The sequence below is a fragment of the Cuculus canorus genome, chromosome 34, assembly GCF_017976375.1.
Source record: "Cuculus canorus isolate bCucCan1 chromosome 34, bCucCan1.pri, whole genome shotgun sequence".
Taxonomy (NCBI): domain Eukaryota; kingdom Metazoa; phylum Chordata; class Aves; order Cuculiformes; family Cuculidae; genus Cuculus; species Cuculus canorus.
The window spans coordinates 168,561-190,515 of NC_071434.1; the positions used below are offsets into that span (position 1 = coordinate 168,561).

A 21,955-nucleotide genomic window follows, 5' to 3' on the forward strand; every position below is an offset into this window, starting at 1 on the left:
ATTCCTGGGTGCCACCATCGGTTTCTGGGTGTCAACAGGGATTTCTGGGTGCCATCAGAAAGTTTCTGGGCGCCATTAGGGGTGTCCTGGATGCCATCAGGAGGTTCTGGGTGCCATTGGGGGTGTCCTGGATGCCATCAGGAGGTTCCGGGTGCCATCGGGGGTGTCCCGGTGCCACCAGGGTGCTGCGGGTGCCGCTGTGGGTGGTGCCCCCCCCCCCTTTGGGCCGCAGCCGCCTGCGCTGCAGTAAACAACGAGGAATTTGGCAGCGGCTGCAGAGGCCACAACGGGGAACGGGGGAGATGGGAGGGCCCCCCCCGGCCATGGGTGCCCCCCCCTTCACCCCTGAGTGCCCCCCAGGTGTGTCCCCCCGACTCCTTGGCGCCCCCCATTGAGTGCTGCCCCGTCTTTAGGTGCCCCCCCCCATAGGTGACCCCCGGGTGCCCTCCAATGGGCGCCCCACCACCTCTTTGCACCCCCCCCATGACCCCCTCCCATTTATCCCCCCCTTGATTTGTTCCCCCCAGGCCTGGGTGCCCCCCTCCCCGGGTGCCCCCCCCCATTGGGTGCCCCCCCTCACCCCTAGGTGCTCCCCCACCCCCCCCGGGTATCCCCCTCAATGGGCGCCCCCCACCCCCGGTCTGTGCACTCCCCCCCCATGACCCCTCCCATTTGCCCCTCCCTTGATTTGTCCCCCCCAGCTCTGGGTGACCCCCCCCTGCTTTGGGTGTCCCCCCCCGCCCCCGGTGCTCCCTGAGTCACCACTGGGCGCGGCCCAGTTTCCGCCAGAGCCAAACTGGATCCAGATGTGGCTGCTGGGCGGGGAGGGGGGGGCGGAGGGAGCCACATCTGGGCCGGTCACGGGGGACCCGGTGCGGTGGGAGGGGGCGAGACGGGCGTGGCCAGGAGGGGGCGTGGTCTGATGAGCGATGGGCGTGTCCCCCGCTGACGGGAGGCGTGGCCAAGGGAAAGCGCGCGTTCCTGGGGATCGAGGGGGCGTGGCCAAAGGAAAGCGCGCTTTGCTGGTGAAGGGGTGTGGTCAGGGTGGGGAGGTGGGCGTGGCCAACGATAAGCGCGCTCCGGTGAGGCTCCAGGGGGCGTGGCCAAGCGAAAGCGCGCGTTGCTGCGCTCGACGAGGCGTGGCTTCTGCCGTGGTGGGCGTGGCCTCACACGTACGGGTTTAAAGGGAGGGGGCGTGGCCAGCGGTGTCCACGCGCTCAGCACGGGGCTCCCCCCCCCGGATGCGGGCGGTGACTCACGGCTTCCGCCCCCTCCCCTCTCCCCTCGCTATGGGGCTGAGCCCCCCCAGAATCTATGGGGCTGTGCCCCCTCCGTTCTATGGGGCAGAGCACGCCGTGCTCTATAGCGCTGAGCCCCCCACATTCTATGGGGCAGAACACCCCCTGCTCTGTGGGACGGAGACCCCCAGGATCTATGGGTCAGAGCTCTACAGGCCGTACCCACGTCCTGTGGGGCAGCTCAAGCCCCGCCATGGGGCAGGGCGGTTCCCCCTCTGGGCTCTGAGTCACCAGCGCAGGATCAGGCCCTGGGGGCTCCCCCCACACCCCAAAACCGCAGGGAGGCCATGCCCAGCCCCACGGCTGCCAAACCCCACAGCCCAGCCCCACATCGCACCCCCCGCGCCGTTCCCGTGGATGCACGGTGGGACGGAGCCGCAGCTGCGCTGCACGTTTATTTGCGTGGGGCGGGAGAGGCCGCGCGGGGTCGCGGTCACTTGAAGATCTTGCCCTGGTTGAAGGGTTTCCCGACGTGTTTGAACTCCCCTTCCCAGGAGAAATATTCCCTGACGAGCAGACGGCTCTCCTCGCTCTCCGAGTCCAACTTCCGCCACGTGTACGACTCGTAATCCACCTGCCAGTCCGGGCAGAGCTGCCGGGAGAGAGGGGTCAGAGGGGAAAGGAAGAAGGGGGGAAGAAGAAAGGGGGGAAGAAGGGGGTGAAGGGCCCTCACCGTGAAGGCCAGCTCCTGCCCGCGGAAGATCCAGACTCCAGAGATGCTGCTGTCGTGGTCAGTGCCGAAGAGGATGACGCTGGCGAAGGCGTTCTTGCGCAGCTTGTCCAAGCGCTGGAACATCCCTGCGGGGACGGAGAGCGTCAGGAGCCGAGGGAGCGCGGAGCGGGGAAAAGAGGAGGAAGAGGCAAAGAGAGGAGAGAAGGCGAGGAGGAGGAGGATGGGCCGGTGCCGCCCAGAGAGGAGACTGCGGCTCACAGAGAGCAGCGAGGAGGGAGAGGAGGACAGAGATGGAAACGATGGGGACAACGGGGACGGAGAGGATGGGGACAACGGGGACGGAGAGGATGGGGACAAGGAGGACGTGGCTGATGGAGACGAGGCTGCAGCTGAGGAAGGGATGGGCGAGGAGGCGGCACTGACCGGAGATGAGGTTGCAGCTCATGAAGGTCTGCGCCAGCTCCTGGGGGAAGCGGTACTGGCAGAACCAGAGCGACCAGCCCTGCGGGTCCCAGTGCTGCCAGAAGTGCGGCAGCGCCACCCCCAGTGTGTCCTCGTTGCAGAACTTGCGCTTGAACTCGTCCAGCACGAAGGGGCTGCGGGGGGACGGGGGACAATGGGGGGGTCAGCAGCACCTCCCCAGGGCCACCAATGGCCCTCACGGGGCCACCAACACCCCATGGTGACACCAACCCCTCCCCAGGGCCACCAAACACTCCCTTACCCCCTCCATGTCCCCCTATCCCCTCCATGCCCCCCCATCCCCATGTCCCCGTCCCCCAACATCCCCACATCCCCCTTATCCCCTCTGTGCCTCCGTCCCCTCACCCGTCCCCACAATGTCTTTCACCCCTCTTTGTGACCCCATGTCACCCACTCGTGTCCCCCTGTCCTGCAATGCCCCATATCCCCTTTATCCCCTCAATGTCCCTGTGTCCCCTCAGTGTCCCCCTGTTCCCCTCGTGTCCCCCTTGGTGACCCCCTGCCCCCACATCCCCCTTATCCCATGTCTCCCCATACCCCCAGTGTCCCCGTGTCCCCCCTTGTGACCCCATGTCACCCCCACGCCGCCCCCCATCCCATGTTCCCCAGTGTTCCCCTGTCTCCCGTGTCCCCCTGTCCCCTCCGTGTTCCCCCAATGTCCCCCCATTCCCGTGTGCCCCCATCCCCGTGTCCCCCCACCTCCGGGGCAGGTGTGCGAAGGGGTCCTTGGCGCGGGGCTCGGCCGCCAGCGCCTGCTCGCACTCATCCAGCTCCTCCTCCGGTTCCGGGCGCTTTTCCTCCTTCCGGGAAGGCTTTTCCTTTTCCTCCCGGGGGGGCTTTTCCTTCTCCTTTTCCTTCCGGGCCGGCTCCTTCCGCCCCTGCAGCTCCGCAAACTTCTTGGCTGTCACCGAGAAAAAAAAATAAATTCCTGCTTTTTTAAACCCAAAACCCATCCTGGGACCCCGGTTTGGGGGAAATACTGTCGGTCCTGGGGTCAATAAGGGGTCCCTGTGGGTATATTGGGGGGTTTGGGAGGGGTTATTGGGGTCACGGGGGGGATACTGGAGGGTTTCAGGGTATATTGGGGTCCCTGGGGGGAATACTGGGGGGGTTGAGTGGGACATTGGGGTCCCGGGGGAGGGTATTGGGGTCCCTTGGGGAGATATTGGGGGGGTCTGAGGGGACATTGGGGTCCCTTCGGGGGATACTAGGAGAATTTGGGGGGATATAGGGGTTCCTCTGGGGGATATTGGGGTCCCTGGGGGGAATACTGTCCCCTCCATGTCCCTGTCCTGTGTCCCCATCTCCCGGTATCCCCCGGATCCTCGTTCCACGTCTCCATGTCCCCCTTTGTCCCCACGTCCCTCCCTGTCCTGTCCCCCTCCTTGTTCCCATCTCTGCCCCCATACTCCGATGTCCCCATTTCCCCCTGTCCCCCCCATGTCCTGGTGTCCCCATGTCTCTGTCTCTCTGTCCCCACACCCCCACATCCCCGTTCCATGTACACCATGTTCCCTATGTCCCCCCCATGTCCCCGTGTCCCCCCGTGCCCCCCGTGTCCCCCCCTCACCGTCGAACTGAGCCATCCTCTGGCAGAGCTGCACATCTCCCAGCACCGCCCGGAACTGCGGTTGGTTCAGGCACGTCACGAACCACCGGTTGGCGTTACCGAACGGCTGCCGGAACGCCGGCTCCAACACCTGCGGCAAAGCCAGCTCAGCACCCCCCGAAGCCCAAAACACCCCCCGACCCACAAACGCCCCCCCCAGACCCACAAACATCCCCTCAGACCCACAAATGCCCCTCCAGACCCACAAATGCTTCTCCCAGACCCTACAAACCTCTCTCCTAGAGCCTCAAACACCCTCCAGCCCCACAAACGCCCCCCCAGCCCCACAAAGGCCCCCCCCAGCCCCACAAAGGCCCCCCACCTGTTTGTAGAGCCAGAGCAGAGCACAGACGACGGTGATGTCGGCCAGCGAGACGCGCTCGCCCACCAGGAAGGTTCGGCTGCGCAGGTGAGCGTCGAGAACCCCCAGCGCTCGCCGCACCTCGTCCTTCGCAAACTCCGTTGCCTGCGGGGTAGAAACCAACCCCCCCCCGGAATAAGAATTGCCCAAAGGAGGGGGGATTGGGGGCAAAAAGGGGGTAAGGAGGGAGGGGGGATTGGAGGCAAAAGGGGGGGGAGGGAAGGAGGGATTGGGGGAAAAGAGGGGGATAAAAAGGAAGGAGTAAAAAATCCCCTCCCAGACCCCTGTGACCCCCCCCAAAACACCTCAGCTCCTCCCAAACCCCAAGGTGACCCCCCCCGACTCCATAGAGACCCTCCATGATCCCCCCAAAACCCCTCCCAGACCCCCACAGCGCCCCCCCAACCCCCCAGGGTGACCCCCCCCCCCCCCCCCCAGACCCCATAGAGCCCCCCCACCTGCTGGCTACAGTGCAGGATGCTGAGGGTGGGGGGCACCCAGACCACCATAGCCCCCCCAAACCCCCAGGGTGACCCCCCCAGAGCCCCCCACCTGCTTGTTGTAGTGCAGGATGCCGAGGGTGGGGAAGACCCAGGTGCTCGCGGGGGGGACGATGTCGCTGTCGGCAAAATTCACCCATTGCAGGATCTCAGCCGCGGCCTCCGGGGTGCCCCCGCGCAGCTCCTCGTTACTGACTGCTCGTTAGCGGCCGGTAATTAACAGGGAATAGCTCATTAATGGGGATATGAATCGTTAACGGGGACACGAGTTGTTAACGGAGGAGCAGGGCATTAATCGGGGTGCAGGGCATTAATGGGGAGCCACCCCCAGGATGCCCCCGCGCAGCTCCTCGTTACTGAGTGCTCGTTAGCAGCTGCTAATTAACAAGGAATAGCTCATTAATGGGGACGCGAATCGTTAATGGGGATACGAATCGTTAACGGAGGTGCAGAGCATTAATTGGGGTGCAGGGCATTAATGGGGAGCCACTTCCAGGGTGTCTCCATGCAGCTCCTCATTACTGATTGCTCATTAGCAGCCAGTAATTAACAAAGACCAGGTCATCAGTGCTACTACAGCTCGTTAACGAGGTACAGTGCATTAACGGGGACAAGTTGTTAAGAAGAATAGCTCGTTAATAGGGCACAGCCTATTAACGGGGTACAGGTCATTAACGGTGGCCCCACGCAGCTCCTCATTATTGACTAATCGTTAGCAACTTGTAATTAATAGGGCACAGTTCATTAATCGAGTACAAACCTCCTTGATGCTGAATGTCCGTTAGGTGACGGTAATTAATGATGAACAGATCATTAGCACAGTATATGTCATTGGGGGGTCCTCCCGCACAGCTCGTCATTACTGACCGCTCGTTAACAGCCAATAATTAACACGGACAGCTCATTAATGGCATACCCTCGAGCAACTCCTCACTAAGAGACCACTACTGACCAATAATTAAAGGGGTGTGAGTCATTAATGAGATACGGATCACTAACGGAGTGTCCTGGTGCAGCTCCTCGTTACCGACTGGTTCGTAAGGGTTGGTAATTAACAGGAGACAGCTCATTAGCGCGATACGGGGCATTAACGGGGTTCCACCACAGCGCGCGATACGGGGCATTAACGGGGTTCCACCACAGCTCCTCGTTACGGAATGTTTGTTTGGGCACAATAATTAACAGAGTGCCAATCATTCAAGAGAAACACAGACCACTAAAAGTGGGAACAGGTCATCAAGACAGGACAGGTCATTAAGACAAACAGCTCATTAATGAGGCCACAGCTCATTAGAGGGCTCATAAGGGGGACCACCGCTCATTTGGGGTACCTCCTTAATTCAGCCACAGCTAATGTGGGGGGCACAGCTCGTTAGGAGTGGCTCATTAATAGGAAACGTGGCTCATTAGAGCTGTCGTGGCTCATTAGAGAGTGGCAGAACTCATTAACAGGGCCACGGCTCGTTAGGGTGGGCAAGGCTCGTTAGGGGGTCCATGACTCATTAACAGGGCCACAACTCAATAAGGGTGTCTTGTTAAAGAGACCACAACTCATTAACGGGGCCACAGCTCGTTAGGGGTGGCTCGTTACGGGGGGGGGCACAACTAATTAACGGGGCCACAGCTCGTTAGGGGTGGCTCGTTACGGGAGGGGGGGGCACAACTAATTAACGAGGCCACAGCTCGTTAGGGGTGGCTCGTTACGGGGGGCACAACTCGTTAACGAGGCCAGGGCTCGTTAGGGAAACCATGGCACGTTAACAAGGCCACAACTCATTAACAGGACCACGACTCGTTAGGGGTGGCCATGAGCCATTAACATGGCCATAACTCGTTAACAAGGCCACGACTCATTAAGGGTGGCTTGTTAACGGGGCCACAGCTCGTTAGCGGTGGCTTGTTGGGGGGCCACAGCTCGTTAACGAGGTCAGAGCTTGTTAGGGAAACCACGGCAAATTAACAAGGCCACGACTCATTAACGGGACCACGACTCGTTAGGGGTGGCTCGTTAACAGGCCATGACTCGTTAATGGGGCCTCAGCTCATCAGATGGGCCACGGCTCATTAACGAGGCCACGGCTCATTAAGGGGCTTCATTAGGCTCGTTAGCCCTCACCATAGTAGGCGATGGCGTTGCTCTCGAAGACACAGAAGCCGTCATCGCCCTCGAAGGCCGGAACCTGGGGGAGGCGGGGGCAGGAATGAGGGGGAGCCCCGATCCCAAACCCCCGGATCCCGGAGCCTTTGGTTCCCCCTCAGATCCCAGAATGCCCCCCTGAATCCCGAGATTCCCCCCCAGATCCCAGAATGCCCCCCCCCCCAAGTCCTGAGATCCCTCATCCCAGGACCCTGGAATCCAGGAGCCCTTGGATCCCCCCCCAATCCCAGAATCTCCCCCACCTCAGGATCCTGATCCTGGATCCCAACTCCAACTGGATCTTGACACTCTCCCGATCCCAACTCTCATGGATCCTGACTGCACCCCAATCCCAAGAGCCTGAACCCCCAGACCCTGGGATCCTTCTTCCCGGATAGATCCCAGAATCTCGCCCCCCCCTCCATGGCTGCCATCCCAGATCCCGAACCCTCTGCATTGTGGGATCTTCAGCCTCTTGAATCCTGAGATCCCGGGACCCCAAACCCCTCTGGATCCCAATCCCGGGACCCCAAACCCCTCCGGATCCCAATCCCGGGACCCCAAACCCCTCCGGATCCCGATCCCGGGACCCCAAACCCCTCCGGATCCCGATCCCGGGACCCCAAACCCCTCCGGATCCCGATCCTGGGACCCCAAACCCCTCAGGATCCCAATCCTGGGACCCCAAACCCCTCCGGATCCCAATCCTGGGACCCCAAACCCCTCCGGATCCCGATCCCGGGACCCCTCTGGATCCCAATTCCAGGACCCCAAATCCCTCTGGATCCGGATCCCCAAACCCCTCTGGATACCGATCCCAGGACCCCAAACCCCTTTGGATCCCAATCCCAGGACCCCAAACCCCTCTGGATCCGGATCCCCAAACCCCTCAGGATCCTGATCCCGGGACCCCAAACCCCTCAGGATCCTGATCCCGGGACCCCAAACCCCTCTGGATCCGGATCCCCAAACCCCTCAGGATCCCAATCCCGGGACCCCAAACCCCTCAGGATCCCAATCCCCAAACCCCTCAGGATCCTGATCCCAGGACCCCAAACCCCCCTGGATCCCAATCCTGGGACCCCAAACCCCTCTGGATCCAGATCCCAGGACCCCAAACACCCTCTGGATCCCTTCCCCACGGATCATTCCGGGCTCACCTTTCCGACCGGGAACTTGCTGAGGAACTCGGGGCTGCGGTTGGTGTGGCCGAAGTGGAAGTGGGGGGGTGAGGAGAGGACGCGCAGTCGGGCGCCGCTGTACTGCGCCGCGATCAGCGCCTTCGCCGCCCGCCAGTTCTCGGGGTACGTGTACAGCGTCTGCGGGGGGGCACGGGGGGTCAGGGGACATCGGAGGACATGGGGGTGTCGGGGGTATATGAGGGGCTCAGGGACACAGGGACATGGGGGTGCCAGTTCTCGGGGTACGTGTACAGCGTCTGCAGAGGGGCCCGGGGGGTTCAGGGGACACAGGAAGATATGGGGGGGGTCGAGGGACACCGGGGGATATGGGGGGGGGGGGTGTCAGGGGACACGGGGGTGCCAGTTCTTGGGGTACGTGTACAGCGTCTGCAGGGGGGTGGGTGGGGTTGGGGGACACAGGGGGGACATGGGAGGGGTCAGGAGGTGAGAGTTCTCAGGGTACGTGTACAGCATCTGCAGGGGGGGTCGGGGGACACGGGGGTGCCAGTTCTTGGGGTACATGTACAGCATCTGGGGGGGCACGGGGGGGTCGGGGGACACAGGGACGGGGGGTACAGGGAAGGCAGGGGGTGAGACTTCTCGGGGTACGTGTACAGTGCCTGTGGGGGAGCACAGGGGGGTCGGGGGACATCGGGGGGGCCAGGGGGTATGAGGACAGTGTCTGGGGACACACACACGGGGAAGTCACAATTGGGGGAGACACAGGGGTTAAAGAAAGGGGGGACACAGCATGAGTGGGGCGTGTCAGAAGGACACGGGGGGGGGGGTGTTTCGGGTGGGAGGAGTCACGAAGGGGGGGTCGCATGGAGGGGGCGTCATGAGTTGGGGGATGTCAGGGGGACACGGGGGGGAGGGGGGGGGGGGAGTCACAGGGGTGTCACTGTCGGGGGCGGTCACAGACGGAGAAGCCACCGCAGGCAGTGGGGGGGGCTTAAGGGTGACAAGGGACAGTTGGGGGTGTCCCGAGTGGTGGGGGGCACAGGGGGGAGTTATGGGTTTGGGGAGTCACGGGGGGGTGCAATGGGGGGTGTTTGGGAGTAATGGAGGGGCGTTATGGGTGATGAGGCTCACGGGTGGGTGAATGTCACACGTAGGGGGTGTCGGGACGCGGCCCCCCCCGCGTGAGGAAGGGGCTGTTAATTGGGGGGGGGGGAATCACCAAAGACGAGGAGGTGACAATGATTGGGGGGGGGGGGCAGCCATGAGCGCCACAGGGACCCTCAAGGGCGATGAGGACACGCGGGGGGGGCGGCCTCCCTCCTGCCCACCCCCCCCCCCGCCAAACCCTCCCCCTCTCCGCCAAACCCTCCCCCTCTCCGTGCCGCCCCCCCGTCTCCGGGGCCTGCGGCCTCCGCTCCAGCCCCGCTCTCCATCGGCCTCTCCCGCCGCCCCCAGCCGCCATTCCCGTCCCCGCGGCTCCAGCCCTTCCCCAACAGCTCCGCGGTGCCCCCGGATGGCAGCGGCGGCGCCCCGAGACGGAGGATGGCGGCGGATGGCGACGCCGGGCCCTCGCACTCACCCCGGCCACGGCCATCTTGGCGAGCGCAGAGAGACAAGGGAGGAGGCTGTGGCGCGCAGCCGTAAAGCAGCCAAGTGCTGGCAAGCCGGCTGTCGCGTGGCGCCTGAAGCAGCTGAGCCGTAAAGTAAGACAGCCGGGCAGCTGCCGTTAAACCGGAAATGGGGAGGCAAGACCTATTGCGCGTGCGCAGTAGCACCTCACGATTAAAGCGGCAGAAGGCCTTAAAGGGGCAACGCCCCTTAAAGTGGCAACGCACACGATGGGCCTCACCAACCCATTTTACCCCCCGGTATCCCCGGTGCCCCCCCGCCCCGCAAAAAAAGCGGGAGAGAGTGTGAAAAATGACTTTTATTGGAAACAGCGGCTTTTCTATGCAGAAAGGACCCGGAACGGGGGGTGCCCCCCCCTCAATTAGCCCCTGGAGGGGGGGAGCACACAAATTGGGGGGGGGGCACCGTGGGGGAGGGTACAAACGGAGCTTTAGGGGGGGTCATAGTTGTTCCATTGCGCTCAGCTGACAAGACCTGAAAGGAGGAAAAGGGGGTGAGAAAAGCGCCCCCCAACCCCCATACCCCCCCCCCTTAGATCAGGGGGTCCCCCCCGTGCCCCCCCCCATAACTTACCCAGGTAATCGTCCATCAAAGAGCCAATGGCGAACTGGAAGGGGGGGGGGAGCTTTCAGGAGAAGGGGGGGCACCCACAAGCTGGGACCCCCTCTCATGTATTTGTGCCCCCCCCCCTGCACTCTGAGCCCCCCCTTGAATCTGCCCCCCCAGCCCTACTCCCTCCTTACATCTGAGCCCCTCCCCTCTGTATTTTTGCCCCCCCTCCTTAGGTCTGAGCCCCCCCACACCTCATGTATTTGTCTTCCCCCCAAGTTTGTCCTCCCCCTCCATGAATCCAGGACCCCTTCCTTTAAATCTGCCCCCCCCGAGCTTTGCCCCCCACTTAGATCTGAGCCCCCCCGCCTCTGAATCTGGCCCCCCTTCTTGAACCCAGGACCCCCCCCTTGATTCTAGGACTCCCCCCTTTGAATCTGCTCTTTTCCCCCTTGAATCCAGGACCCCCCTATGAATCCAGGAACCCCCTTTTCAACCTGACCCCCCCCAATTTTATGCCCCCCCCCGCCTCACGATGTCGTTCTTGTCCACTCTGGTCCCCACGATCTTCAGGCGAATCTCGTCGTCCTGTTGGATCACGATATCCTGGGGGGGGGGAACACACAAAATGAGGGGGGACACAACAGGACCCCCCTGAGCCCCTTGACCCCCCGCAGCCCCCTCCCGACTCACCTCATCCACAGTTTTGTAGCAGGGGGGGTTGGAGTTGGGGTCAAATTCCATCTCCGAGGGGATCGACTGGGGGGGAGGCAAAGGGGTTGGGGGGGCCCAGGGGGTCAGGGGGGTCCAAACAGGGGGGGCAAAGGGATTGGGGGGGGCCTGGGGGTCAGGAGTGTCCAAAAAGGGGGGGCAAAGGCATTTAGGGCGCCCTGGGGATCAAGGAGGGGGGCAAATTGGGAGTAAGAGGGGGCCCAAAGGGATTGGGGAGCCCAAGGATCCCGGTGCGGTGGGGCAAGAAGGAAAAGGGGGGGGCCAAGGGGGAATATGGGGTGTCTGGGGGTCAGGGGCGGCCTGGGGGGGCCCGAAGTGGGGGTTCGGGGGGGCCAAGGGGATTGGGGGGGGGCTGGGGGTCCAGGGGGGCCCTAAGGGTCCCTTGGGGGGGCCAAAGTGGGGGCCCAAAGAGATTGGGGGGAGCCTGGGGGGGGGCCCACAAGTGAGTTCTATGGGGCTCTATGGGGTCTCTATAGGGTCTTTATGGGTCTCTATGGGGGATAAAGGGATAAAGGGGAGTCCCAAAGAGACTGGGGGGGATTTGGGGTTCGGGGGGGGGATCCCCAAGGTGAGGGGGGTCCCCGGTGTCCCCCCCCACCCTTTCTTACATGGCGGGAGATGAAACAGGACATGGGGCCGATCTCCGTGAAGAGCCCAACCTGGGGGGACACACGGCGGGGTCACGGGGGGCCACAGGCCAGGGAGGGGAACGGGGGGCAAAAGGGACAAAAAAGGGGCAAAAAGGGACAAAAGGGGATGAAAGGGGGGCAAAAGGGATGAAAGGGGGTAAAAAGGGATGAAAGGGGGGCAAAAAGGGATGAAAGGGGGCAAAAAGGGATGAAAGGGGGGTAAAAAGGGATGAAAGGGGGGTAAAAGGGATGAAAGGGGGCAAAAAGGGATGAAAGGGGGGCAAAAAGGGATGAAAGGGGGCAAAAAGGGATGAAAGGGGGGCAAAAACAGATGGAAGGGGGCAAAAAGGGATGAAGGGGGGTAAAAAGGGATGAAAGGGGGGTAAAAGGGACAAAAAGGGGGTAGAAGGGACAAAAGGGGGGCAAAAAGGGACAAAAGGGATGAAAGGGGCAACAGGGGATGAAAGGGGGCAAAAAGGGATGAAAGGGGGGCAAAAAGGGACAAAGAGGGGTAAAAAGGGACAAAGGGGGGGTAAAAACAGATGGAAGGGGGCCAAAGAGATGAAGGGGGAGTAAAAAGAGACAAAGGGGCGGCAAAAAGGGACGAAAGGGGGATTTGTTTGGCGTTTTGTGCCGTGGTGCCCCCCAAAATGTCACCTTGTTGACTTGGGTGACGACGGCGTCGACCACCTCTCCCTTGAAGGGGCGGAAGACGATGGCCTTGTACTTCACCGGGTAAAGGACGAAGCCGCGTCCGGGCTGGATCACCCCCGCCCCGATGTTATCGATCGTCGTCACCGCGATCACGAAGCCGTACCTGGGGGGGGGGGGAGGCATGGGAGGGGGGTTTGGGGGGACATGGGGGGGGTCTGAGAGGGCTATAGGGGGCGTGAGGGGGATTTGGGGGGGGTCTGAGGGGGCTATAGGGGGCGTGAGGGGGATTTGGGGGGGCTTGGGGGGGGTCTGAAGGGGCTATAGGGGGCGTGAGGGGGATTTGGGGGGGCTTGGGGGGGGTCTGAGGGGGCTATAGGGGGCGTGAGGGGGATTTGGGGGGGTCTGAAGGGGCTATAGGGGGCGTGAGGGGGATTTGGGGGGTCTGAGGGGGCTATAGGGGGCGTGAGGGGGATTTGGGGGGACTTGGGGGGGTCTGAGGGGGCTGTAGGAGGCGTGAGGGGGATTTGGGGGGGGTCTGAGGGGGATTGGGGGGGGCATGAGGGGGCTATAGGAGGGCTGGAGGGAACTTGGGGGGTCCAAGGGGGATTCGGGGTGGGGGTGGGGGGACTTGGGGGGGATATGTGGGGTCTGAAGGGTATTTGGGGAGATCCGGGGAGGGGTTCCCAGGGATTTGGAGGTGTCTCAGTGGGTTTGGGGGGTGTCCTGGGAGGGGTCCCAGGGTTTCGGAGGGGTCCCAGTGGGTTCTGGGAGGTCCCAGGGGTTTGAGGTGGTCCTGGGGGGGTCCCAGGGGTTCGGCGGTGTCCCGGTGGGTTCTGGGGGGTCCCAGGGGTGCCCCCACGCACTTGCCGGTACAGGTCCCCTCCACCTCGGTGAAGAGCTTCTGCTTGACCGTGGTGAGCAGGTTGGGCCCGAAGTAGCGCGGGTGCAGCAGGATCTCGTGCTCCAGAGAGATCTGGGGGTACCGACCCCCCCCCCCCCCCTCCCCTCAGCACCGGGAACTACCGGGAACCCCCCCCGGATCCCCTTTGGCCCCGCGGGATCATCACCGGAACCCCATTCTTGGGGCACCGGGAGCACCCGGACCCCATTCCTGAGGCACCAGGAGCACCAAGACCCCATTCCTGAGGCACCAGGAGCACCAAGACCCCCCCCCAGGAACTACCTTTGTCCCCCAGGAGCATCACCGGGACCCCCCCTTGGGGCACCGAGAGCACCCGCACCCCCCCCGGGGCAACGGGAACTACCGGAACTCCTCAGGGTCCCCCTTGGCCCCATGGGATCATCACCGGGACCTCCATTCAACCTACCGGGACCGCCCCCGGGGCACCGGGACCCCCCAGGATCCCCCTTGGACCACTGGGATCATCACCAGGAGACCCCTCGCCCCACCGGGACCCTCCCCAGGGCACCGGGAGCACCAGGAACCCCCCCTCCCATGTGTCACCGGGATCACACCGGGAACTGCCGTGATCTTCCTTATCTCCCGCGATCATCACCGGGAACCCCCCGGTAGTACCGGGACCCGCTTATTCCCCTCGGAACATACAGGGAAGCCGCGCCCCACCCCTCCTCGGGGGTCCCCCGGTGCCCCCCGGTGGTACACGTGACCGTCCCCGGTAGCCCACGTGACCCCCGGCCCCGCGCGCTCACGTGGTAGAACATCCTCGCGCCGCCGCCGCCGCGAGTGGCACCAGACCACGCCCTCAAAGTGGGCGTGGCCAAACGCGAAACCACGCCCTGTACGACGACCCGCCAATGAGAGGGGGCGTGGCCACGGCGGGGAGCGCGCGCTGATTGGCTGACGGGAGAGCCCGCGAGCGGAGGGGGCGTGGTCAAGAACGATGATTGACAAGCGAGGAACGGAGGAGGCCCCGCCCCCTCCAGGACCACCACCCACCCCCAACCCCTCTGGGACCCCCCCCCGGCACCCCTGGCGCCTCTGGGGACCCCCAAGGACACCCCAAGACCCCCCCCAAACACCACTCAAGCACCTCCAGGGCCCCCCCAAACACCCCTGGGACCACCCCAGCACCCCCAGATCCCTCAAACACCTCCAGGATCCCCCCAGCACTCCCCCAAATCCCCCCGGGACCCCCTGGACACCCCCAAACACCCCTGGGACACCCCTCCAGCACCCCTAGGGCACCCCAGACCCCCCCCAACCACCTTGGGACCCTCTGGACGCCCCCAAACACCCCTGGGACCCCCCCCAGCACCCCCAGACCCCTCTAAATCCCCCTCAAGCACCTCCAGGATCCCCCCCAACACCCCTGAGACTCCCCCCAGCACCCCTAGGGCACCCCCAGGCCCCCAGTAAGCCATTCCTGGGACCCCCCCAAACCTGGACCCCCCCCTCCTGGACCCCCCTGGGACCTGGACCATTCCTGGGACCCCCCCCAAACATCCTGGGGCCCAACCAAACACCCCTTGGACACCCCCAAACACCCGCAGACCCCCCCCATCCCACCCCAAACTCCACAGGCTCTTCTCCTTTCTCCTCCCTTTTATTCCGACACCGGATTCCGCGCAGGGGGTTTGGATCCGATCCCATTCCCACCTCCCTCAGGTCCAAATTCCCACTCCGGGGGGGGTATGGGGGTGCAATTTAAGACCCCAGAACCCCTCAACCCCCCCCAAACTCCACAATCTCTTCTCCTCTCTCCTCCCTTTAATTCCCACATCGGATTCCGCAGGGCGGGGGGGTTTGGATCTGATCCCATTCCCACCCTGGGGGGACAATTTAAGACCCCAGAACCCCTCAACTCCCCCCAAACTCCTCAATCTCTTCTCCTTCCTCCTCCCTTTTATCCCCACATCGGATTCCGTGTGGGGGGTTCGGATCCGATCCCATTCCCACCCCCTCAGGACCAAATCCCCACCCCGGGGGGGGCGATTTATGGCCGAAATCGCCCCGCCAGGAGCCCCAAGCGGTGGATGTTCTTATGAAGAACGCTGTGGAGCACGGCCAGGTGCTTCCCGACGTCTCCATCGCGAGAGAAATCCCTCAGGAAAACGCCTTTTTCCGCCTGGAAGGTGAATTTTTGCGGGAGGGGACTGTTCTCCCGTAAATAATCCCAAACGCTGAGGAGGAGGAGGTGAACCTCGAAGGGCGCGAGTTGGTGGAAGATCTCGTGCATGTTCCCAAGAACCGGAGGGAGCAAAGAACCTTCGGCCATGCAGGAAACCAAAGCGCACGACGCGTGGAGGTGCCACGGCGATCCGGCAGTCCGGCTTTCCCGGCACGCATCCCAAAACGCCATCAAACTGGCTAAAAGCCCTCGGAGAAGAACGGAGCAGTAGCAAAGAGCCGGTCGGCCGGCGGCGACCAACCTCAAGAGCGGGAAAAGAAGAGGGTGGTCTCGGAAACGCCGGCAAATCCGTAAATCCCGTTCTACCGTCCCGCGAGCTTGCTCTTCCGGAGGCCACGCCAGCTCGCCACCGGCCGCTTCCGGGCAAACACTTTCCACCAACGCCGCCGCCACGGCTTTAGCTGCTTCGGGATGGACCGTCGGGAAGGATTCCGGCGCGGAATCGGCGGCGCGAGCCCCGCGGCAACAGCGGAGAAGGAGAGTGAGGAAAGCTTGGGAATTATGCGCCAACTCCTCGCTTTCCCGGTTTTCCGACGCGTCTAGAGCTTTCAGGCCCTTCCCGATGACTCCGGCGTGAAATACGGACCAAACACCACCGGAGAAGTTCACAGCCGTGGTAAAACGGCGGTTGATGTCCAACAAGGAAACACCGCCGCTTCCTTCTTGCCTGGTTTCATCCCTTCCGGAATGTTCGGCCGGCGCTCCGAAGAGCTCGGCGTTGCCGCCGCGGAGAGCACCTTCCACCAGCTGCTGGAGAACGGCTTTGGCGGCGGCCGGCGAGACGGCGCTGAGCCGCGCCAGGAGCCGGCTGCTGGAGCCGAGATCGCTTGGGTTTTGCCGGCGTAAAACCAAGAAGAATTGGTGAACGGCGGCGCGGATGGCGGCCAGGAGGTGAGCGGGAGGCACGGAACGCGGCAGCGGGCAGACGGAAAGCAACAGGCAAGCAGATTCCGCCACTTCAGCGTCGTGGTGGAGAAGGAGTTGAGCTAAATCATGGAGATGCCGCGCGAGGACGGCTCCCAGTTGGGCTCCCATGGCCGATCCGGCGCCTTCGCCGCCTTCGCCTTGCACCACGGCGGCTAAATTACGGAAAAGCTGAGCCACTTGAGGTTCCGGCAAGCGACCGGCGTGGATTTGGGACACGCAAGTGGTGACAGTGGCGGGAAGGAGATCGGAAAGGCAAGAGCTGAGGACGGCGTAGAGCTGCGTGGCCAACGCCAACTCTTCCGGACTCCGCGCCAAGGCCAGGAGGAAGAAAAGAGCGTCGGAAGCGCAGTGAGGAGCCGAATAAACCGCCAAGAGCCCTAAGAGTTGGTGTTGCCAAAGGAAACGCTTCCTTTCGAGACGTAAAGTCTCAACGCAAAGTTCCCGGACGTGAGAACGAAGAGCGTCGAGGAAAGGGATGGGCCGAGGCGGTGAGTCGGTCAAGGTGGGGCTGGCGCGGTTGTAAACCAACTTCTGGAGGTTGAGGAGGAGGAGTTGGATGATGCGATCGCAAGCTTCTCGCACTCCGTCGTGGAGCGTCGGGCCCGGAGGAGTGATAACGGATGCCGGCATGGCCGTGTTGACCAAGAATTGAAGGATCCGGAAAGCGCCGGCCGACGTTTGGCAGATGAGGTGGACGACAATGCTCACCATGTTGTCCAGGTCCTCGCGAGGCAGGGAAGCGAAATGTTGGTGGAGTTGGTTGAGGACTCCGGGTTTTAAGGAATCCACCAGCTCCGAGGAGATGGTTCCGAGCAGTGGAGGGGACATCACGGCCAACTGGAGGAGGAAGGGGACGGCGGCTTTGTGCGGCGGCTCCCGCGCCGGACCCAGGCTCTCGTGGAACATCCGTAACAGCTCCTGCTTGATGCTTCCCGAATGCCGCGAGGCCAAATGGCCCAAAATTCCAACCACGGAGGCGATTTTAGGCACGCGTTTATCGGCGGAGCCAGGAAAAAGCAAATCCCCGCCGGGAGCGGCTCCATGGGCGCAGAAATCCTTGAGGCCGCAGGAAAGGACGCGGTTGATGATGGTATTGGGGAAAGAGGAACCGATGTGAGCCACGACCCAATCGAAATGAGGCGAATGTTGGACCGAGGTGTCCAAAAGCGCATCCACGCACGCGTCCGGGCAACCTCCGATCATGGCCGAAAGGCACTGGGTGTAGATTTCCATCAAGGATCGAGTGGCTTTACACGACATCCAGAGCTGGAGCAACTCGTTTAAGCTGGAAGCGTGCGGAACGCCGTGTCGCCCGGCGTATTTACTGCTCAACTGCCCCATCAAATCGATCGACCAAGCCGAAACCACCGGAGCCCAAGCTTTGGGATTGCTCCGAACGAATTCCGCCAACACCCGTTGAACTTCTTGGACCACTTCTTCCAACCCACCTCCTCCCGAGCGGCTCAAAGCCGACGCCGTCCCGCTTTCCCGTTCCAAGAGGTGAGAGCAAACCTGGTCGTCGAAAACCGAGCGGAGGTGATCGAGGGCGGCGTGGCGGGCGGGCGGAAGGCTCCGGAGGAGGAGGAGAGCGCACCGAGCGTGGTCCTTTGCCGAGAGTTTGGTGCCGTGAACCGGATCGACGCCGCTGAGAAAGGCCTTCACCTCCTGGCCCAGCTCCTGGGCGCTTGGGGAGGGGGAAAAAGGGAGTGAGAAAAAGGGGTTTGGGGGGGATTGGGGGCACCCCCAGACCTATACGGGATTGGTGGGGTTGGGAAAAAGGATTGAGGGCACCCCCAGATCAGTGGGAGGAGTAGAAGGGGGTGTAAGGGGGTGATTTGGGGAGGATCGGGGGTACCCCCAGATCCATAGGGGATTGGTGGGGCTGGGGGAGAGGGAGACGGGGGTCTAAGGGGAGGATTTGGTGGGGATTGGGGGCACCCCCAGACCCATAGATGATCAGTGGGGCTGGGAAAAAGGATTGGGGGCACCCCCAGATCAGTGGGAGGAGGAGAAAGGGGTCTCAGGGGGGGATTTGGGGCACCCCCAGACCCATAGGTGTTCAGTGGGGCGGATAGAAAGGATTGGGGGCACCCCCAGACCCATAGATGCTCAGTGGGGCCGGGAGAAAGGATTGGGGGCACACCCAGATCAATGAGAGGAGGAGAAAGGGGTCTAAGGGGGGGATTTGGGGCACCCCCAGACCCACAAGTGCTCAGTGGGGCTGAGGGAATGGGAAATGGGGGTAAAAAAGGGGGGATTTGGAGAGGATTTTGGTTTGGGGGGGTTTGGGGGGGGTCCGCGGGTCCCCTTTGGGGGGGTCCCGGTGTTACCGGTACCTGAGCGGGGGGCGGGGGGGGCTGGCAGCACCGGGGGGGTCGCACAGGGCCGACATGGCGGCGGGGCCTCCCCTGGGCCCGGCACAGCCTCCTCACGGTTGTTCCGAGGCGGAAGGGCGACGCCCCCCCTCCCCGGTGGTGTCACCGCTAAATCCGCCCGCCCGGTGTGACCTCCACTTCGGCCCCCCCCAACCTCCGGGCTCTGCACGATGGTTCCGACTGCGAACGGTGCTGTGCAGGAGTGTCACTGCCAAATCCGCCCCCCTACCCCCGTGTCACCAACACTGCAAGCCCCTCCCCAAGCTCTGCACGATCGTTCCGGCTGCAAACGGTTCCGCCTAAGGGACAAACGGCCGCACAGAGCGACAGCCAAGGACGCCTTTATTGCTGAGGGGACTGGGGAGGGGCTGGGGATACTGGGGATGCACTGGTGCTGCATTGGGGACGCTGGGGAGGGGCTGGGGATACACTGGGGACACTGGAGAGGGGCTGGGGATACACTGGGGACACTGGGGAGGCGCTGGGGATACACTGGTGCCACTGGGAAAGGGCTGGGGACACTGGGGAGGGCCTGGTGATGCACTGGTGCCGCACTGGGGACATTGGGGAGGGGCTGGGGATACTGGTGCCACACTGGTGCTGCACTGGGAACACTGGGGAGGGGCTGGTGCTGCACTGGTGTCGTGCGCTGTCACTTCTCTGCCACCGCCTCCACCATCTCGACGTCGCGGCTGCCCTCAGGCTCCGGCTTCTTCCCGCTGACTTTTCCCGCCTCCAGAGCTGGGGGGGAAAGAAACGGTTTGTGGGGGGTCAAAGATCAGGAGGGAGGATCAAAGATGGGTTTTGGAGGGTCAAAGATGGGTTTTGGGGGGTCCAAGATGGGTTCGGGGGGGTCTCTCACCGTGCCGCGCCGCCGCCCGCAGCCGCTTCAGCTCCTTCCGCCGCCGCTTCCCCCACAGCGGGGGGGGCTCAGCCTGTGCCCTGGGGGGGGATGAAGGGTTAACGGGGTGGGGGGGCACCGGGATCCCCTCAGCCACCGGTACCGGGAAAGGGGGGGGGTGTCTCACCGCCGCTTCTTCTTGTGCCCCCCCCGCGCCAGTTCCCGCCGCCGCTTGAACAGCTTCTTCTTCAGCTCCTGTGGGGGGCGAGACCGGGATGAGACACCTCCACCAGGGCTACCGGGGGGGGTACCGAATTTCTCCCGAGGCTACCGATTTCCCCTCCAGGCTACCAGACCCACCCCAAAGGCTACCCGTTACCGGTTATAAGAATACTGTCTCTTCCGGGGCTACCAAACCACTCCCAAGGGCTACGAACCCCCGCTCTTACCCCCTTACCGGTTACTGGTGCCCGCCCCGGCCTATCAGACCGCCCCCCCGCCGTGGCTACCAGATCCGCCCCTGTGGCTACCACGTCCCTTCTCTCCATTTACCTTCCCCTCGCCCCCTCCCCGTTCTACGAGGTCCCCTCCGCGTCCCCTACAAGATTTAGGCCCCCCCCATCCGCTTCCCCCCGCCCCCCCCCATTCACCGTGCGGGGCCGGTTGATTTTGCCCCCGATCCCCATGGCGCCGCACGTGCTTCCGCCTTGGCCGCACTTCCGGTTTATTAACCCCGCCCTTCCCGGCCTCCTATTGGCTGAGAGGAGCGAGGCGCGCGGCGCTTCAGCCAGTCAGCGCGCGCCGAGGGAGCCTCGGACCAATCGCTGCCCCGCGTGCGCGCACGCGTCGCCGAAGCCCCGCCCCTTCTGCCATGATGGGTATAAAAACCGGAGGCACGGCGGGAGGCGGCCATTTCGTGGAGGGGTGAGTGAGGGAAAGGGGAGTGTGTGTAAAGGGCGGGATGGGGGAAATGGAGACGGAAGGGGGAAACGGAGCGGGGAAGGGAGTAGGAAGGGGGAAAGAGGAAGGGGGAAGGGGAGGAGGGAGGGAAAGGGAAGAAGAGGAGAGGAGGGAACTGGGGGGGGGCTCTTGGGGGTACAGGGGGTGACCAGAGGGGTTGGGGGGGCAGAACTGGGGCGTTTAAAGGTGCAGGTGGGGCTTTAGGGGTGCGGTTGGGAACCGGGGGGGGGCTTTAGGGGTGCAGGGGGGAACCGGGGGGGCATTAGGGGTGCGGGGAGGGCTTTAGGGGTGCAGGGGGGAACCGGGGGGGGGCATTAGGGGTGCAGGGGGGGGAACCGGGGGGCATTAGGGGTGTAGGGGGGGAACCGGGGGGGCTTTAGGGGTGCAGGGGGGGAACCGGGGGGGCTTTAGGGGTGCAGAGAGGGCTTTAGGGGTGCAGGGAGTGAACCGAGGGGGGCTTTAGGGGTGCGGGGGGGGAACCGGGGGGGCCTCCCGTTCTTGGCAGACCCCGGCTCGCCGTGCCCGGGTCTGGGATGTCCGGAGGCAGAGCAGTGGCCGGCGTCAAGTCTTCGGTGCCGGCGGTTCCCTCCGCCGGTCCTACCCTCAGGTGCCGGGACACGCGGGGCGGCGGCGGCACCGGGAGCACCGGGGTCACTCCACTGTCTCCTCCGCAGGAGCTCGAACGGAGGCGGAGCCGTTGGCCGAGAGCGGCGCTGACCCCGGGGGGGAATGAACCGGAAAGCGGTGAAATTGTCCAATAAAGAGGACGGTTTTCCCGGTTTGGGAGGGAAAATGGGACACTGTTCCTCATTTGTGAGGAAAAATAAGACATTTTTTTCCCGTTTTGGGAGGGAAGATACGACCTTTTTTCCCAGGGAGGGGAGGAAGGGGAGAAATGGAGGCGGAGGAGGGAAAATAAGATGGTTTTTCTCCTCCAGGGTGAAAAATAAGGTGATTTTTCCCATTTTGAGAGGGAAAACAAGACTTTTTTTTCCATCGAGGGAAAACAAGATGGTTGTTCTTCTCCAGGATGAAAAATAAAGATGATTTTTCCCATTTGGGGAGGGGAAAGGGTGGGAAACACAGATTGGTGACACCAGGAGGGGCTGAGTGTGGAAATAAAATAGAAAATGGTGAAATTGGCTAAAAAGGTGGATGTTTTTTCCTGGTCTGGGAGGGAAAATGGGACGGTTTTCCCTGTATGGAAGGGAAAATAATGCTCTTTCCTCATCCTTGAGGAAAAATAAAATGCTTTTTCCCTAGAGATTTTTTTTTTCCCCCAGTCTGTGAGGGAGAAAAAGGGATGGTTCTCCTGGTTTGGGGGAGAAAATGAGACTTTTCTGGTG

General features: G+C 62.9%; 4 protein-coding genes and 1 non-coding gene across 5 annotated transcripts; 1 reads left to right on the forward strand and 4 right to left on the reverse strand.

Annotated features, from left to right (window-relative positions):
* Positions 1-1,674: 1,674 nt before the first annotated feature.
* EEF1G (eukaryotic translation elongation factor 1 gamma) lies at positions 1,675-9,921 on the reverse strand. Its single transcript, XM_054052490.1, has 10 exons — positions 9,783-9,921; positions 8,222-8,380; positions 7,041-7,104; positions 4,977-5,119; positions 4,386-4,529; positions 4,025-4,154; positions 3,154-3,355; positions 2,395-2,567; positions 1,972-2,096; positions 1,675-1,890 (listed from the first exon to the last, which is right to left on the reverse strand). Exons 1-10 carry the CDS (start codon positions 9,795-9,797, stop codon positions 1,732-1,734), a joined length of 1,314 nt encoding a protein of 437 aa, XP_053908465.1. The 5' UTR covers positions 9,798-9,921; the 3' UTR covers positions 1,675-1,731.
* Positions 9,922-10,206: 285 nt separating this feature from the next.
* On the reverse strand, positions 10,207-14,146 carry POLR2G (RNA polymerase II subunit G). Its single transcript, XM_054052533.1, has 8 exons — positions 14,068-14,146; positions 13,260-13,369; positions 12,400-12,559; positions 11,722-11,772; positions 11,075-11,140; positions 10,916-10,987; positions 10,406-10,439; positions 10,207-10,306 (listed from the first exon to the last, which is right to left on the reverse strand). Exons 1-8 carry the CDS (start codon positions 14,077-14,079, stop codon positions 10,293-10,295), a joined length of 519 nt encoding a protein of 172 aa, XP_053908508.1. The 5' UTR covers positions 14,080-14,146; the 3' UTR covers positions 10,207-10,292.
* A 777-nt stretch (positions 14,147-14,923) lies between these two features.
* Positions 14,924-18,834, reverse strand: INTS5 (integrator complex subunit 5). The gene is made up of 2 exons (XM_054052499.1): positions 18,770-18,834; positions 14,924-18,117 (listed from the first exon to the last, which is right to left on the reverse strand). Exons 1-2 carry the CDS (start codon positions 18,823-18,825, stop codon positions 15,312-15,314), a joined length of 2,862 nt encoding a protein of 953 aa, XP_053908474.1. The 5' UTR covers positions 18,826-18,834; the 3' UTR covers positions 14,924-15,311.
* A 281-nt stretch (positions 18,835-19,115) lies between these two features.
* On the reverse strand, positions 19,116-20,391 carry C34H11orf98 (chromosome 34 C11orf98 homolog). Its single transcript, XM_054052544.1, has 4 exons — positions 20,300-20,391; positions 19,837-19,904; positions 19,671-19,750; positions 19,116-19,549 (listed from the first exon to the last, which is right to left on the reverse strand). The coding sequence occupies exons 1-4, from the start codon at positions 20,333-20,335 to the stop codon at positions 19,461-19,463; spliced, it is 273 nt and encodes a 90-aa protein (XP_053908519.1). The 5' UTR covers positions 20,336-20,391; the 3' UTR covers positions 19,116-19,460.
* A 706-nt stretch (positions 20,392-21,097) lies between these two features.
* LOC128849889 (small nucleolar RNA SNORA57) lies at positions 21,098-21,230 on the forward strand. Its single transcript, XR_008447499.1, has one exon. It is a non-coding gene; the product is annotated as a small nucleolar RNA SNORA57 (small nucleolar RNA).
* Positions 21,231-21,955: the final 725 nt, after the last annotated feature.

Coding starts and splice junctions, on each gene's coding strand:
- EEF1G (XM_054052490.1), bottom strand. Junction 7,105..8,221: donor GCAAGTTCCCGGTCGGAAAG/GTGAGCCCGGAA, acceptor CGCCTCCCCCAG/GTTCCGGCCTTCGAGGGCGA. Junction 2,097..2,394: donor GAGCTGCAACCTCATCTCCG/GTCAGTGCCGCC, acceptor CCGTCCCCGCAG/GGATGTTCCAGCGCTTGGAC.
- POLR2G (XM_054052533.1), bottom strand. Junction 10,988..11,074: donor GCTACAAAACTGTGGATGAG/GTGAGTCGGGAG, acceptor CCCCCCCCCCAG/GATATCGTGATCCAACAGGA. Junction 10,440..10,915: donor GAGTGGACAAGAACGACATC/GTGAGGCGGGGG, acceptor CCCCCCTTCCAG/TTCGCCATTGGCTCTTTGAT.
- INTS5 (XM_054052499.1), bottom strand. CDS start 18,825: ATGTCGGCCCTGTGCGACCCCCCCGGTGCTGCCAGCCCCCCCCGCCCC. Junction 18,118..18,769: donor CCCCCCCGCCCCCCGCTCAG/GTACCGGTAACA, acceptor CCCCTCCCCAAG/CGCCCAGGAGCTGGGCCAGG.
- C34H11orf98 (XM_054052544.1), bottom strand. CDS start 20,335: ATGGGGATCGGGGGCAAAATCAACCGGCCCCGCACG. Junction 19,905..20,299: donor AAATCAACCGGCCCCGCACG/GTGAATGGGGGG, acceptor CGCCCCCCACAG/GAGCTGAAGAAGAAGCTGTT. Junction 19,550..19,670: donor GCGGGCGGCGGCGCGGCACG/GTGAGAGACCCC, acceptor TTTCCCCCCCAG/CTCTGGAGGCGGGAAAAGTC.